This window comes from Trichomonascus vanleenenianus (genome assembly GCF_965637985.1).
Source record: "Trichomonascus vanleenenianus strain CLIB 3782 genome assembly, contig: TRVA0_032S, whole genome shotgun sequence".
Lineage (NCBI taxonomy): Eukaryota > Fungi > Ascomycota > Dipodascomycetes > Dipodascales > Trichomonascaceae > Blastobotrys > Blastobotrys vanleenenianus.
Genome location: NW_027481855.1, coordinates 116,411 through 131,277, shown reverse-complemented (window position 1 = coordinate 131,277; position 14,867 = coordinate 116,411). Strand labels below are relative to the sequence as shown.

Sequence of the window (14,867 nt, the reverse complement as noted above, 5' to 3'; positions counted from 1 at the left end):
CCTATAGCACTAGGTGTAGAGAGAGGCTATTCGAGGGCCAGACCTCGAGCTCCCGTAGCTCCGCTTCGCGGAGGACTTGTAGAGTCCTATTACTTTAATAGTCTCAACTTATGTTTAACTTTCTGTGGAAAGGGCCTGTCAAAGCCCTGTGAGATGAGGAAGAGATGAGCGGGGGTCGGAGCTATTCCGACATCTTTGAAACCAAACCCCCATCGCTGAGATAGAAAATGAGCACAGAAGACGCGCTAGATGCACTCAGCGAAGGGCTGTACATGCATTCCCTAGGGCGAAATGATATAGCTCTCAAAAAACTGGAAGAAGCCTGTCGAGGGTTTGATAAAGTACTAAGCGGTCGGAAACTAAAAGAGGGCCGCGTTTCCGATCGCCAGTTATACAATCTGTTTGAGCAAACCCTAAATCGATACGAGCAGATCGCAAAGAAGAAAGATGCACTGGACCTGTCAGCCAAGATTGAGTATATCAGCGGGCTTGTTGGTGATTTTCGATTTGATCCCTGGGTCTTGGATCCCTCGGAGGATGATTTCGCCGACCAGGAGTTTGAAGATCCCGCCGGCCTGCCCCGCTTATCTGACAGGCAGCATCAGCAATTCTCTCGATGGATGAGACCAATTGAGGCTCTCGAAGGACAGTATTTTGGCGAGGAAGGTGTAGAGGCAATTTACCAGGACTCGCTACAGGATTGCTCTGTTGTGGCTTCGTTGCTGTCCATTATCTTCTGGCAGAAGAGGTCTGGAAAGAGCCTACTGAATGAACGGCTATATCCTCGAAACAAGCCATCCAAATCTGGCAAGTACATTCTGAAATTGAATTTCAATGGTTGCGAACGCAAGGTCGTCATTGATGACTATTTGCCAGTATATTCAGACAAGTCAAAGAGTCTCTTTGTCAAGTCTGCCTCGAACCCAAAGCTGGTCTGGCCGGCTCTGTATGAAAAAGCGTACATGAAGATTATGGGTGGTTATGACTTTGAAGGTTCACACGCTGCGAGGGATACGTTTCTGCTTTGCGGATGGATTCCGGAGTACATCTACCTAAAGGGCCCCTACTCAGTGGACACAGACCATAGGAAACTGTGGAAGAGGCTTTATAATGGGTGGAACAATGGTGACCTAATGGTTTGCCTGGGCATGGGTAACCTCACGCCGGGGGAAGCCTCTGCGCTGGGCTTCATTAGTGACCATGACTATACAGTGGTTGATTTGAAGGAAAGTGACGGCCAGAAACTCATTCTCGTGAGAAATCCTTGGAAGGATAGTAATAAAGCACATGAGGACATAGTACCGCTTGCCGCGGTGGAAGGGCTAGATGCAGGCACCCATGGATCCTTCTGGCTTAATTTCGAGACTATTTGCTTGTGGTTCCAGAGTATATATCTCAATTGGAACCCATTGATGTTTGCGCATCGCCAAGCTACGAACTTCCTTTGGGGTATGGATTCGATTTTCAAGTCGCAAACAATCAAAGGCAGCCTCCTCACAAACCCACAGTTCTACATTAATAACCCATCCGCGGAGAGAAATGTTGCTACGCTTCTTCTCACTCTACACCACGCAGGTAGGGCGAAGAAGACCGAAGGGTATTTCTGGCTGGCCGCCTATGAGACAAGTACAACGGACCATACTCTTCGCATTAACGAATCCGATGAGCGCCCAGTTGTCATCGAAGGAGCAAGCATGAACACTACCTACAATACGATAAAGCTGTCTCTTCCTCCCCATACTGCCTACACTGTGGTCGTACTCGGAACCGATGTCACTTCCCATCTGACAACCCTCAGATTTAGCCTCGATGTATATGCTCTTCTCCCTGTAGAGTTTGGCAAGGCAAGAGAGTATAAACACTCCTCTATACAGAAAGGGCTCTGGAAGAGCGATGATTCTGGTGGTAGCTTCTCGCTGGCTACATACACAAAAAACCCTCAGTTCACTCTCGAAGTGTCTCCAGATGCGGCGCCTAGTGAAGTTGGGCTCTATCTCGTTTCTGAATCGGAAAGCGCACTGAATGTACAGCTTTTCTGGGGCGATGGCAGGCAGATCCGCACTTTTGACGATAAAAAAGTCATTGCTACGAGTGGAAAGTATCGAGCCCATGCATGCTTCGCGAAGGCAAAAGAGCTCCGCTGGGGAAACTATACGATTATAATATCGAGCTTCCACCCGTCCCCGGGCAGCGACTACGCTCTGTATGCATTCAGTGCGGGGGCCAAGGTCAGCTTAACGCCAGTGATACCAGACACTGCTGGCTTATTCAAGCGAACACGTCAAGTCGAGTGGGATGGTGAAAACAAGCAGATAGTATCAGTCCATTTCCCACGACCAAGTACCAAAACGATCCTGCATTTATACGCCATCCTCGGGGCGTCATCTACTGAGCTCTCTCCCATGTCATCGTACCGGCCGCATCTCCGGCTTTCGCTGCTTGAAAATGATACTATCATGGCTACGACAAGCACTTTTTCGGGCTCAATTAACGGTGTATATTTGGATATCTCTCAGCTAGGTGCTGGCGAGTATAAGCTACTTGCCGAAAGAATGGAGGCTGGCCACGGAAAATTTGAAATTGAGGTCTTCACAACCTGTCCAGTCTCCTTTACTTAATCTATTTGAACTCCTTTTTGGATACTACCATCTTATTTACGTGCAATTTCCGCATATTTTTATGTCGCATTCATGCGTGGTGAAGTCGCGGATTTATAGTGTCGCGCCCGGATCAACTAGGAAAAACCAAAACAAGACCTAAAGAACCGTTCAACGAATGGCACAACAGCGACGGATTCGAAAACAGCCGCTATTAAAAAGGATCCAGACGGCCCCGTTTGACCTGTGGCTCTCGTTGAGCGAGTCGTTTGAACTGGTAAACTGGGATGAAAAGTCCACGACCGTAGCGGTCCCCGCCGGAGCCGTGTGCTCTGGCCTGCTACTCCTGTGTCGAATCTATAGCTCTCTGAGCCAGGACGACAATGCGGTCATTGCCAACTCTCTCTTCAGATCGCAGCCGAAGGCTTCCGATGTTTTCTCAGCTCCTAAACGGAGGCCCTTTTTGACAGTCTTGGTAAGTCCCTTTTTGAACCACACAGTTCGTCGAAAAATAAACTAACCCACCTAGTTCTCGACCCTTTCGCTATGCTTGGTTGTTCTATGCGTACTGAATACCACCATGTGCTATAACAAAAAACGTACCTATCGACTGATGGGCAGATCAATAGACAATGCGCCAAACACTCCTTCAGCCCATAAAGTCACCTACGAGGACCCCAGCAAACTCCAGACAGTTGGGTCCCCACTACGGCGAATGACAATGCTCTGGACTGACACGAAAAAGACTGAAAGTGTAAACGAGCAGGTGTGGGAGCTGACTGTTTGGGATCCCCCGAGGTTCAACCTCTACTTTGGGTGCGCATTCTCACCCTTGCATTGCCTGTACATTTTGTATGGACCATTGGGACTCTTCCAGATTGTTTTTATAGCTGCTTTGACTGCTTCTTTGCTGGGCATAAGCCATGTCTTTTTGACACTCATAAAGGACCGGTCAATCTTACATAGTGAGGTCCTTGGCGAGTACAACAAAAAGGTCGTCCAGCCGACCTATGCATCGCGGAGAGACGTTGCTGTGGGCACTGATGGGTCTGTGGAAACATTTTCTCCGAGCCCGAAGAAATACGTTGTTAAGGACGTTCGTAAGCTTCGAGATGTTGCAAGCCCGTTGACTCCAACCCGATCATCTTCGTCTGCGGGGCGGTTCTCCAGCCCTGACAGAAGCTCTCTGCGGCGGTTTGCCAATCATAACGCCACAGCTGCGCGGTATAAGCAGCAATCGACCACGACGAGCCGCTCTACCTCTGAAGAGAGCGATGCTTTAAAAAGTCCTACCCCTAATGCCCGATTTTACTAATACATTACACTACATTAAAACGTAAATAGTCATTGCAGGAAAGAATAATAACTTTTCGATCGTTAAAAACAAAATAAATGATGTCATCCTAGCTGGATTGCTCAGTGGCTTTTCCAGCCGGGTTTGTCAATTAGTCGATTTATGATGCATCCAGCCAATTAAAACTGAGAAGAATACATCAACACCGATTAAAGGTCATCCCAGCCAAAGATGAGTTCTTGGGCACGCTTAGAGGTCCAGCTGAGCCAACCCTCTCGGCCCCCTTTCATACCAGACTTTGAGTCGCTTCTTTCCTTGACATTGGCCATAGACGGAGCCACCCGGACCTGTCGATTCTTCTTGTTGAACAGACCCTGACCGTCTTGAACATGGATTCTCTTGCCACCAGCCAGAACAGGCATAGAAAGTGTCCGCGGCATTTTACCGTTCTCCTTAATTTGTGGGTAAAGGCTACCATTTTCGTCCGAAGTGGTCTCCTCTCCAAAGGACGACCCACTCACCAGCCGCTTAGCCCTGTCTGAACTGTACGGCTTGCATCCAATCATGTACTTATCGGCAAACAGCGTCCCGTCTTCAGCCAGCGCTCGAGCTGCTGAACTTGGGGTAGTGTACGTAATTTTAATCCAGTTAGTACCCGAGTGGATCTGCTGTGCCGCATGTTTACTAGGGGTGCCTCCCGAGGAGGCAAAGTTCTCCAAAATCTCGCCATACTTGCTGAAATGCTTGACAATGGACGACGTCAGCTCCGGCGGGAAACCGTACACAACAACCGAATTGGCATCGGTGTTGCCATTCGTGGCCGAGCTGAGGCTATTAAGGGGTTTAGTACTAGGAGTATTGGCCACAGAAGAAGAAGAAGAAGAAGTGATGCTCAAGCTAGAAGAGGACGGGTTAAGGCTCGATCTTACCGGCCGTGACGCCTTCAACGACTGAGTCTTGGCGTAGAAGGGGGACGCACCGCTATCGTACACAGACTCAGTAGGCGGCAGGTCCTCTTCGTCAATTGCGTTATTCTTCTTTGCATGCGTGGGCTTGGGGGTCCCAAATGAAGTCGATCCAAAAGTCGACGGTGGAGACTGAGCCGAAATCGACCCATGCCTGTACCCAGAGGAGGAGGAGGAGGTCAATGCAGACCGCTCCGGAGTACTAAACGAGCTCTTTTGGCGGATTCGCGCCATGTGAGACGGAATAATGCGCCGCTCCTGTTTACCCCAGCTCGGGGCACTGGGAAGCTGTCTTCCGGGGGTATTACTAGTCGAATTAGTGGCTGCTGAGCCCATGAGGGAGCTGCTGTTGGAATTGGCCGCTCCAGCGAGGTTGAACGAAGACTGCGATTGTGGCAGCAATCCTGGAGCGTTGGACGCGGTGTTCCCGAGTGGGTTGTTAGTGGTGGAATTGTTCACCGAAGCCAAAGAATTGTTCGACCCGAATAAGCTCGAGTTAGTCAGCCCACTTGATTGAGAGTTTGAGTTGAATAGCGAGTTGCTCGCTGAGGAAACGTTACTACCGAATCCCGATCCACCACCAATGCCATTAGAGTTAGTATTGGTGGTGGTATTATTAGGCTGGCCGAACAGGTTTGATGTTTGCGGACCAGCGCTGTTTCCAAACAGTCCACCACCCTGGCCTCCAAACCCCGTCGAGGGCTTGTTCTGATTTGCGCCAAACATCTTCTACGCGTTTCGTCGTCGAAAAGGCGTTGAAAAAATCACTCTCCGTCGGATCTCTGTAGGTATTTTTCGTTTGCTCTGTTTATCACAGCCGGGTAACCTCCCAATATGCGGTAATATGCGGTTGGTATGGTAACCGGGCATTCTGTTGGTACCTCCATTTAATGCTCTTACTGTCGACCATTTAATCTTCTTAGTGTCGGCATATTGTACAGAGTTAATAGGTAAGAAAAGAGAACGAAAAAGAGATTATACAGATCTTATTCTGAAAGTTCATGTTGAGGTTGGTAGGATTGAATCTGAGCCGCACGCATCACGTGCCATGCCATGAAAAAAGAGCAAAACGCCTGCGAACTGTCATGATTGTGTTATATAGTTGTAGTAAGTCAACCGATATGATTGTAATACCCGTTACAATATTAGGATTGGAGAATTGAATATTTGGCATTCTTGCCGACGATTGAAGCACCTTGACATTTTTGTTGCGGTAGCTATAGGATTGCACAAATAACGTTTTTTTTTGGCTTGGTAGAGTATAGCAGTAGTTATAATACTAGGATTGGGCAATTCAAGTAGCTTTTGATTTGAGTAGTACATACAGTATGGCAGTAGCAAGGCAATTGACATGTTTTCGGCAATGATGATTATAAGGTACTGTATATAGCAGAAGCTAGAATACAACTCTGATTGGACAATTGACGTGCTTTGACATTGTTGTAGAGTATGGCAATAGCTATAATATTATCATTGTTGAACAACTAAAGTGTTTTCGGCACGATTGTAGAGTGTATGCAGAGGCTATAGAGTTATAACGGTAACACAGTTGTGGTCCTTTTGACATGACTGGAGCTCATGGCAGTAGCTACCGCGGAGCTACGGGGGTTCGGGTAGTTATCCAATCTAAACTGATTCTCGATAATGCAAACATCTAAGCGGATTGATTAAGATAAATTACATGGTTACTCGTATACTCCCTGTTCATCATCAACAATCGCCTCGGTGAATGAATCAGTGATATAGTGGTACCGGCATTTGTTTGGGCAATTGAAGTTCCTCCAAAATATCCATAGAAAATCAACAATGCAGTAGGCTATACTATATGGTAAGAGGCACTGTAAAGAGCTAGTAATTCGATGGAGGCTATTACCTATCCCTTCTTTATTGCTCAACAGGACGGAGAACATCCTTGTAGCCTGGAAAGAGACCCTCCGCGAAGCGGAGCCACGGGGGTCTGGGGGCTGGCCCCCAGATACATACCGCCCTCGAGTCTCTAACTATCTGTCCTCGCAGCTAAAGCCATTGTTTTCCACCTAAGCAGAGAAGGAAGACGTGTGCGCCGCATGCGGCTCGTGCGGCTGGAGTCTGCGCGCGCAGGCGGTGGTTGGGAAGTTCGCCACCGCCGAAGGGCGACGACGAGGGTCAGACGCACCCCAAGGTGAAGTTCGACGTGTTGGACGTGTTGGACGAGTGAAAGAAAAATGAACAAAGTTGAGAGCGAGACGCTAACACAAGCGCGAGAGGCTGCGAAGGAAGGCCGATTGGCCGAGTCGGAGCAGGTGTACCGGTCGATTCTGACGAAGGAGAACAGAGGGACCAACGAGAAGGTCATTGCCGAGCAGGAAGCGGCGCTTAACGAGCTGGCACGGCTCTACAAAGACCATGGCAAAGTCAATGAGCTGGCGGCACTGATTCGAGAGTCGCGAGAGGTTATGGGCGGCTTCGCTAAGTCCAAGACGGCCAAGATCATCCGATCAACCATTGACCTGCTGGCCGAGCTGCCCGGCACGCTCGAGGTCCAGGTGGCGGTGACGCGGGAATGCATTGAGTGGGCGGTCGCAGAGAACAGGAACTTCCTGCGGCAGGGGCTCGAGACGCGGCTTATTGGCCTGCTGTACGAGAAGAAGGCGTACAATGACGCCATTGGCCTGATTAACACTCTGCTCAAGGAGCTGAGGAAGCTAGACGACAAGATGATGCTCGTAGAAGTGCAATTGCTAGAGGCTAAGGTGTATCATGCTCTTCGGAACATCCCCAAGAGCCGAGCGTCTCTCACGAGCGCGCGAACCTCTGCAAACGCTGTGTATTGCCCGCCACTGGTACAAGCGGCGCTTGATAAGATGAGCGGTATGCTCCAGGCCGAAGACAAGGACTATAAGACTGCGTATTCGTATTTCTACGAGGCGTTTGAAGGGTATGCTTCCCAGGAGGACCCCGAGGCACTGAGAGTGCTTAAGTACTTGCTGCTCTCAAAGATCATGCTGAACCGTAGCGACGACCTGCAGAGTCTTCTGACGAGTAAGAGCGTTCTTAAGTACGCGGGGAGGGACATTGATGCTATGAAGGCCATTGCGGAGGCTCACAAGAACCGGTCTCTTAAGGAGTTTGAGTCTGTGCTAGAAACATATGGCAACGAGCTTTCCTCCGATCCGTTTATTCGATCGCATTTCTCGGCGCTCTACGATACCCTTTTGGAGCAGAACTTGGTAAAGGTGATTGAGCCGTTCTCGTGTGTCGAGATTGCGCACATTGCAGAGCTCATTGGGCTGGACACTCGTCAGATTGAAGGTAAATTGTCCCAGATGATTCTGGACAAGGTATTCTATGGAGTGCTGGACCAGGGCAGCGGGTGGCTGTTTGTGTATGATGAGCCCAAGTCGGATAAGACGTATGACCTAGCACTAGAGACGATTGGCCATATGTCTAATGTTGTCGACCTTTTGTACGAGAAGGCCGCCGCTTTGAACTAGTTTTTTATATATATTTGTTATTTTATTGCTAGATTCGAATTCTTCTGCCTTTGAACTGTACTTGGTCTGTCATTCAACGTGCATGCTTGGTAATTGTATTTCATTAACGACCTCCATCTTCCCCTCCCAGTACTACCTAGCCACACTTACCATGTTACTACTCTCCAGTAGTGCTATCATTGTAGAGTAACTAGCTCGTAGTGGGGGCTTTCGAGGGCCAGCCCTCGAGCTCCCGTAGTTGGGGGGCGGAGCCCCCCCCTAGTTCCAAAGGACACTTCTATAGCTTCTGGTTAGCGTCACCGATATATACTTTTTAATTTTGTATCTTACCAGAATCTATTGTAATCATAATAAGTACTTAATATCATCACAAGAAGCATTGCATAGCTTCGGCTACTCTTCGTAGAAGTCCTTTGGAGTTGGCTGGCCCAGTTGTAACGAGACTCGTTGTGCTGGTGTAGCAGATTGAACGGGAGTTTGCAACGCTGTTACAAAAAGTTCCAGCGCGTGCGTACTACATTAGTCCCGGCCATCTAAGGACATAGAATTTCTCGACAGTGGAACACTAATTGATTCCAGTAGTTGGCATGCGATATCTTTGAATTGCTGATTCAACAACCACTCCGCGAAGCGGAGCTACGGGGGTTCGGGGGCTGGCCCCCGAGTAGCTATCTAATCTAACTGGCTCTCGAATATCTAAGTGGATTGATTAATATAAATTACATGGTTACTCGTATACTCCCTGTTCACCATCAACAATCGCCTCGGTGAATGCATTAGTGATAATAGACATGAACTCCTGCAAGTTACCACAGTCGATAAACAGTTTGTACAACTGGTTATGCTCGTCCGCAACCAAATTCGCCAGCTCAACCGCCTGCTTGAGGAATTTCTGATGCACTTCGCGGGCCTCAATGAGCACTCTGGCAAGCTCAATCAGCAGATATGGCACGTAGATGGTCCGCGATCGGTTAAGAATGCTCCATGTAGCTTCGTCACGCTCCGCCGTCGAATCAAGCACTCCCGTCAGCCATGACTCAGACAAGTCATATATCGACGTGACAACTGGCTCCAGCAGCTTTAATGCAGTGAACTGCCACGCTTTAGACGACCCGGAATGGGGTCGCGACTCGTAGTGCCGCTTCCAAGCCTCCAGCTGGTTTAGAACACCGACAAACCGGTCATACTCCATAATCTCATTACGCTCTTCATCCGAAAGCTGGACCCGAGATGCACTTGGCGCATTAGTAGTATCATGAATGAGGGTCGTTGCATCGTAACGCTTGAGCATCGGGCCAATGCTAATTTTGGTGCCAAACTCCTTGGCGGATGCAACGCGTCCAGCCGCCAAGAACCGTCGGTACAGATGTACGGCGGAATGAATGGCATCCGCCCACAGCCCAGACACAACAAACCACTGGACAGCACCCACTAGCTTCTTGTCGGTTGGGGCAACTTCTGGTGTTACAAGAACCTCCTCGCCGGTAGCCAGCTCGTACTCCCTGACACTCGCGTCGAACACTCGCTCCACGGCAGCTCGGACTGTATTCTCCATGTCCAGCTTGTACTTTTTGCCGAGCTGAAGGTGTTTCTTCTGGACCTCCTCGTCGATAACGTTAGACAACAGATACGAGTACGTATTGATTGCATCCTGTGGCGGCAGATACGAAACGTATATTGGCGCCAGGTGACTCTTACCCTGGTTGCACAAGAATTCAATGTATGAGCGGATAACGGTCGCCACGCTCTCGGGCTTCCCAGCAGGGATGCCCTGTTTCTGAAGGAAGATTACCAGGTGTGTAGTAACCCGCACAATAAACGGGCTGTTAATAAGCTCTTCGTTCGACGTATCGCCCTCCATGATCTTCTGGAGTTCAGCTGCCAGCTGGTCGACGATAATGTCGACAACATTGTTGATAACCGCGCCCATGAGCGTTCGCAATAGGTTCTTGCTCTGCTTGTTAATAATCGGGTTAGACGAATGGAACAGCGCGTCGAGGATGTTTGTTGTAGTGGTCGTATCTGATTTGGGCGCTGGAAGCGAGTCCAATTGCGGATCAAGTCGTCCGGCCTCCCTTAGGGGCTCCTCAGCGTCTCCACTCGTGGCGCTTCGCAGGTATGCAATGAATTGGGTCTCCCAGGACTCACACAGTTTCAGCACAGACGGGAGATCACTGCACAAAAAGCCGTAAATGGCCCGCTCGTACGAGCCCATGTGGTTAGGCTGCTGGACCATCTGGTAGCACATTCGTCTCCACAACGCCTGTCGCTCGATTCCCTGGCCATCACTAGCCTCATCCGCAGCCATTGGCGCCTCTGAGTTGGTACCATCCAAAGCCGGGAAGTCAATGTCTGGGTCTACGTATGCCTGAGAACCTCGAATGGCCATTTTCAGGGTGAGATTGCCTGTGCTCTCGCATACCTGGAGAGCCTCTTCTATCTTGCTTGTAAACAGCAGCTCAAAAATGTACTTGTAGATTCTGTGGTCGACTTCCTCGTCTTCGCTGGCAATGCTCTTTTTCTGTCGGAACGGCGCATCTGCATCCAGGTTCGTGATAACGTCTTCGTTCTTTTTTGGCGCCAGATTGCTCGACTTTTTAGGTACATTGAACTGGAATGACATGCCTGAAGTGGGCAGTTTGGACTTACGCAGCCGATCTTTCGTGTGCATCCATTTCGACCCCACGAGTTCCGGCTGCTCAGGACTCTGCAGGCCCGATTGGAGCCAATTGAGGATGATCCACTTCTCTGCAGATGAAGGAGTCTCCCGGTAAAACTTTTCCTGGATCACCGCGTCCCCGGAGAAGCTGTAGATCTTTGGCGGAGTCTGTTTAGGGCTGAGGCGGTAGCCGTAAAGATCTGTGACGAGCATCCACAGGCGGGTTTCCAATTCGGTGTTGGCAAAAAGCTGGGGGTCGACATCAAAGCTCTTACGCGCAGCTTCACTCGCTACTCCACCGTAGGTTTTGAGCACGTCGAAGGAGTCCGAATAGACGTTGAAGAGCGCGTTCTCGAGACCCTTGGCAAAATCATCCAACACTGGCCCTTCCATTTTTCCAATTAATTTCCCAGAATAAAATCGGATATGCTCTCTCTCCTAAGCTGGAAAAATAATGTCCAAATTATCAATTCCCGTGGACTTAACCACCGCGTTTTCTATGCAATCGTGTATCGTGTTTATATTATGGGATTCAATGTCGGTTGAAGTGAAATTTGCAGGCGTGACTCTAACTACTTAGCCGTAGCGTATATATGGGTATGATGCGGCTTGTGCGGCGCGGGGCGTGGGGCGTGTGGCGTTGCATGCTCGTTTATACGCAGTATCAGAGTAAATGTAATAATGGGACAAAACCACTTTCCTTCGTGATGGCGACAGGGGAAAATCACCGCAATCCCATACCAATCGATTGTTGAGCGACGCGGTTTGAACAATGTCGGACGGGGAGGAAAAGATTTCGGTGGAAGACGGGTATCGAGGGGAGGAGTCAGTCAAGGAGGAAGAGGAAGAGCGAGAAATGAGGCACGAACTGGAGGACGAAGAAGAGGAAATCAAAGATGAAGAAGAGGAGGAGGAAATGCCTGAAGACCGGTTTGGAGGGCGAGATGACGACGAAGAGGACGAGGAAGAAGACGAAGAGGAAGACGAAGATGAAGATGAAGAAATGGTAAGCTAAAATGTTTTTTGTGGATTATTGGGCTTGTTAGATGAAGATATGCTAACTAGTGTATATATAGCCCCGACGAAAGAAGAGAAAGGAACGAAGGAACATGTTCCTCGATGTAGAGGCAGAAGTCGACGAAGATGAGGAAGACATGGAAGAAGATGAAGCTGACCTCCTGCGTGAAGAGGGATTCATCCAGGAAGAGCCCGAAGAACTCGAGGATCGAGACGACCGGCTGCACAGAGAGGTCGACCGAAGGCGAGAGGCTATCGTAGAAGAAGATGCCGAGCGGCTCGCTTCCGAGTACCGGGAGAAGTACGGCCGGTCGACTGCTTCGAAGTATCGCGGCGATACTGGTCATGTGCCCCAGAGACTTCTGCTGCCCTCGGTACACGACCCCAATATCTGGGGCATCCGGTGCAAGCCTGGCAAGGAGAAGGAGCTCGTGCGGGCTATTCTCAAGAAGAAGGTCAACCTGCAGTATACCAAGGCCCCTCTGGAGATCTTTTCGGCGTTCCAGAGAGATACCTTTACGGGCTATATCTACGTTGAAGCCCGAAAGCAGGTAGCTGTTCTTAATGCTCTCAAGGGTTTCGCCAATGTGTATACCCAGAACATGGTTTTGGTACCCATTAAAGAGTACCAGGATATGTTCCGTGTAGTCAAGTCGAAGGAGACGGAGCTGACTCCGGGTACTTATGTGCGAATCAAGCGGGGCAAGTACCAGGGTGATCTGGCCATTGTCGAGAACCTGAGTGAGAATGGCCTCGAGGCTAAGCTCAAGGTGGTTCCCAGACTCGACTATGGACGGTCGCTGGTCATTGACACGAGCAATGGCGACAACAAGCGTAAGCGAGCCGCTGTACGGCCGCCACCCAAGCTGTTCTCTTACAATGAAGCGGCAGTCCACGACCAGCGAAACCTCCAGCGAAGGGGCCCTAACTCGTTTGTCTACGCTGGTGACGAATACGAGAATGGTTACCTCATCAAAGACTTCAAAATCACCTATTTAATAACCGACAACGTAGAGCCGCGGCTGGAAGAGCTGACCAAATTCAACAACGCCAGCGAGCAGGGTCTCGACCTCAAGACCGTCTCGGAGAGCTATAAGAGCGCTCAGAGCACGACTACTTTCCAGCCCGGCGACCAGGTTGAAGTGCATTCTGGCGAACAGGCTGGCATGGAGGGCCGCGTTGTAGGCACCCAGAATTCTATCATCACCGTGCTGGGCACGAGCGGCGTGCTTAGCGGTCATAAAATGGATATCCCCGCCGAGAACCTGCGGAAGAAGTTCAGCATTGGTGACCACGTGCGCGTAATGAACGGCAACTACAAGGACGAAACGGGTCTCGTCGTCCAGGTGAGCAGGGACAATGTGACGCTGCTTAGTGATATGAGCAAAACGGAGATCACAGTGTTTGCTAAAGACCTCAAGGCTGCTTCTGACACGGGCGGCGCTAATACTATTGGCAAGTTCGAGCTGCACGATCTTGTCCAGCTCAATATGCAGGCTGTTGGGTGCATCGTCAAGATCGACCGTGATTCTGTAGGCGTCCTCGGCCAGGACGGACACCTTAGCAACGTATCGGCTGGCTCAATCAACCGCATGGCTATTCCGCGCCAGAGCCAGTTTGCCACTGACCGTAATGGCCAAGAGATCCGGGTTGGAGACACCGTTAAAGAGCTGAGCGGTGAGCGTCGGCAGGGCCAGATCATCCATATCTACAGATCCATTCTGTTCATGCATAACCGGGACATCCAGGAGAACCTGGGTGTGTTTGTGAACCGAATCACGAATGTGGCGTCCATTGCCGCCAAGGGCGCCCGGGGTGTGGTGGGAGACAAGAAGAACGGGTTCCCTGATCTCAACAAGATGAATCCGAATATCGCCAAAAACATGGCTCCTCCGCCAGTGATCCGAAGCACTGGCCGAGACAGAATTATTGGCCAGCGTATCACCATTGGCAAGGGATCTCAGTACAAAGGTCTCAATGGTCGAGTTCTCGACAGCAACGACACTGAGGCTCGAATCGAGCTTGAAGCCAAGAGCAAGGTGGTCAATGTAGCAAAGACTAAGCTTCTATTCACCGACCGAAGCGGCGCTAAGATTCCATATATGGAGTTTGTGCGCAACACCGGCCGGCGCCCCGGAATGCCCCCAGGTGGTGCCCCTCGAGGAGGACCGCCTGGACAGAACCCGTGGCCTGCTGGTGGATATGGCGGAGGCGGCAAAACTCCTACTTGGGGTGCCGGTGCTGGTGGGCGAACTCCGTATGGTGGTGGTGGTGGTGGACAGACACCCGGCTGGAATGGCGGAAAGACCCCCTCTTGGGGCGGATCCAAGACGCCTGCTTGGGGAGGTGGTGGAAAGACTCCAGCGTGGAACGAAGGTGGTAAGACTCCGGCGTGGGCTGGTAGTGGTGGTGCTGGCGGCGGTGGAAAGACACCTGCATGGGCTGGCGGAGCTAGTGGAGCCACTGGTGGTGGTAAGACTCCTGCATGGGCTGGTGGAAAGACACCAAGCTGGGGCGATCCTTCTGGCCCACGTTCTCGACCAGTTGAGGCCCCTACCCCTGGGTTCTTTGGCGGTAATGACTACATGAATGCCCCGACTCCAGGATTTGGGGCGCCAACTCCAGGTGCCATGACTGCTGCTACTCCGGGCGTATTTGACGATGCTGCACCTACTCCTGGTGCAACCACAGCCTTTGATGCTCGTACTCCGGCGACAGCGCCAACTCCTGGTGTATGGGACGATAGCGAGACTCCAAAGTATGATGCCCCAACGCCTTGAACTATGAATATTTTATCTTAAAAGTTTGTTGTACAACTAATTTATTCGTTGATGGACATGCGAATCGTTATATATTTATGGT

The 14,867-nt window shown here is 50.4% G+C and overlaps 6 protein-coding genes and 1 non-coding gene across 7 annotated transcripts; 4 read left to right on the top strand and 3 right to left on the bottom strand.

Annotated features, from left to right (window-relative positions):
- Positions 1-227: 227 nt before the first annotated feature.
- Positions 228-2,618, top strand: RIM13 (Rim13p; the record flags this gene model as incomplete). Its single annotated transcript, XM_076686068.1, has 1 exon — positions 228-2,618. One exon carries the CDS (start codon positions 228-230, stop codon positions 2,616-2,618), a length of 2,391 nt encoding a protein of 796 aa, XP_076539732.1.
- A 157-nt stretch (positions 2,619-2,775) lies between these two features.
- On the top strand, positions 2,776-3,912 carry NUR1 (Nur1p; the record flags this gene model as incomplete). The annotated part of the gene is made up of 2 exons (XM_076686067.1): positions 2,776-3,072; positions 3,127-3,912. The coding sequence occupies 2 exons, from the start codon at positions 2,776-2,778 to the stop codon at positions 3,910-3,912; spliced, it is 1,083 nt and encodes a 360-aa protein (XP_076539731.1).
- A 188-nt stretch (positions 3,913-4,100) lies between these two features.
- Positions 4,101-5,582, bottom strand: TRVA0_032S01266 (Nup35/Nup53 family RNA-binding protein; the record flags this gene model as incomplete). Its single annotated transcript, XM_076686066.1, has 1 exon — positions 4,101-5,582. One exon carries the CDS (start codon positions 5,580-5,582, stop codon positions 4,101-4,103), a length of 1,482 nt encoding a protein of 493 aa, XP_076539730.1.
- Positions 5,583-7,060: 1,478 nt separating this feature from the next.
- RPN6 (proteasome regulatory particle lid subunit RPN6) lies at positions 7,061-8,329 on the top strand (the record flags this gene model as incomplete). The annotated part of the gene is made up of 1 exon (XM_076686065.1): positions 7,061-8,329. The coding sequence occupies one exon, from the start codon at positions 7,061-7,063 to the stop codon at positions 8,327-8,329; it is 1,269 nt and encodes a 422-aa protein (XP_076539729.1).
- Positions 8,330-8,361: 32 nt separating this feature from the next.
- Positions 8,362-8,777, bottom strand: TRVA0_032S01222. The gene is made up of 2 exons (XR_013062095.1): positions 8,660-8,777; positions 8,362-8,606 (listed from the first exon to the last, which is right to left on the bottom strand). It is a non-coding gene; the product is annotated as an uncharacterized misc_RNA (transcript).
- Positions 8,778-9,056: 279 nt separating this feature from the next.
- Positions 9,057-11,381, bottom strand: NUP84 (Nup84p; the record flags this gene model as incomplete). Its single annotated transcript, XM_076686064.1, has 1 exon — positions 9,057-11,381. The coding sequence occupies one exon, from the start codon at positions 11,379-11,381 to the stop codon at positions 9,057-9,059; it is 2,325 nt and encodes a 774-aa protein (XP_076539728.1).
- A 379-nt stretch (positions 11,382-11,760) lies between these two features.
- SPT5 (transcription elongation factor SPT5) lies at positions 11,761-14,785 on the top strand (the record flags this gene model as incomplete). Its single annotated transcript, XM_076686063.1, has 2 exons — positions 11,761-11,994; positions 12,065-14,785. The coding sequence occupies 2 exons, from the start codon at positions 11,761-11,763 to the stop codon at positions 14,783-14,785; spliced, it is 2,955 nt and encodes a 984-aa protein (XP_076539727.1).
- Between the last annotated feature and the right edge of the window lie 82 nt (positions 14,786-14,867).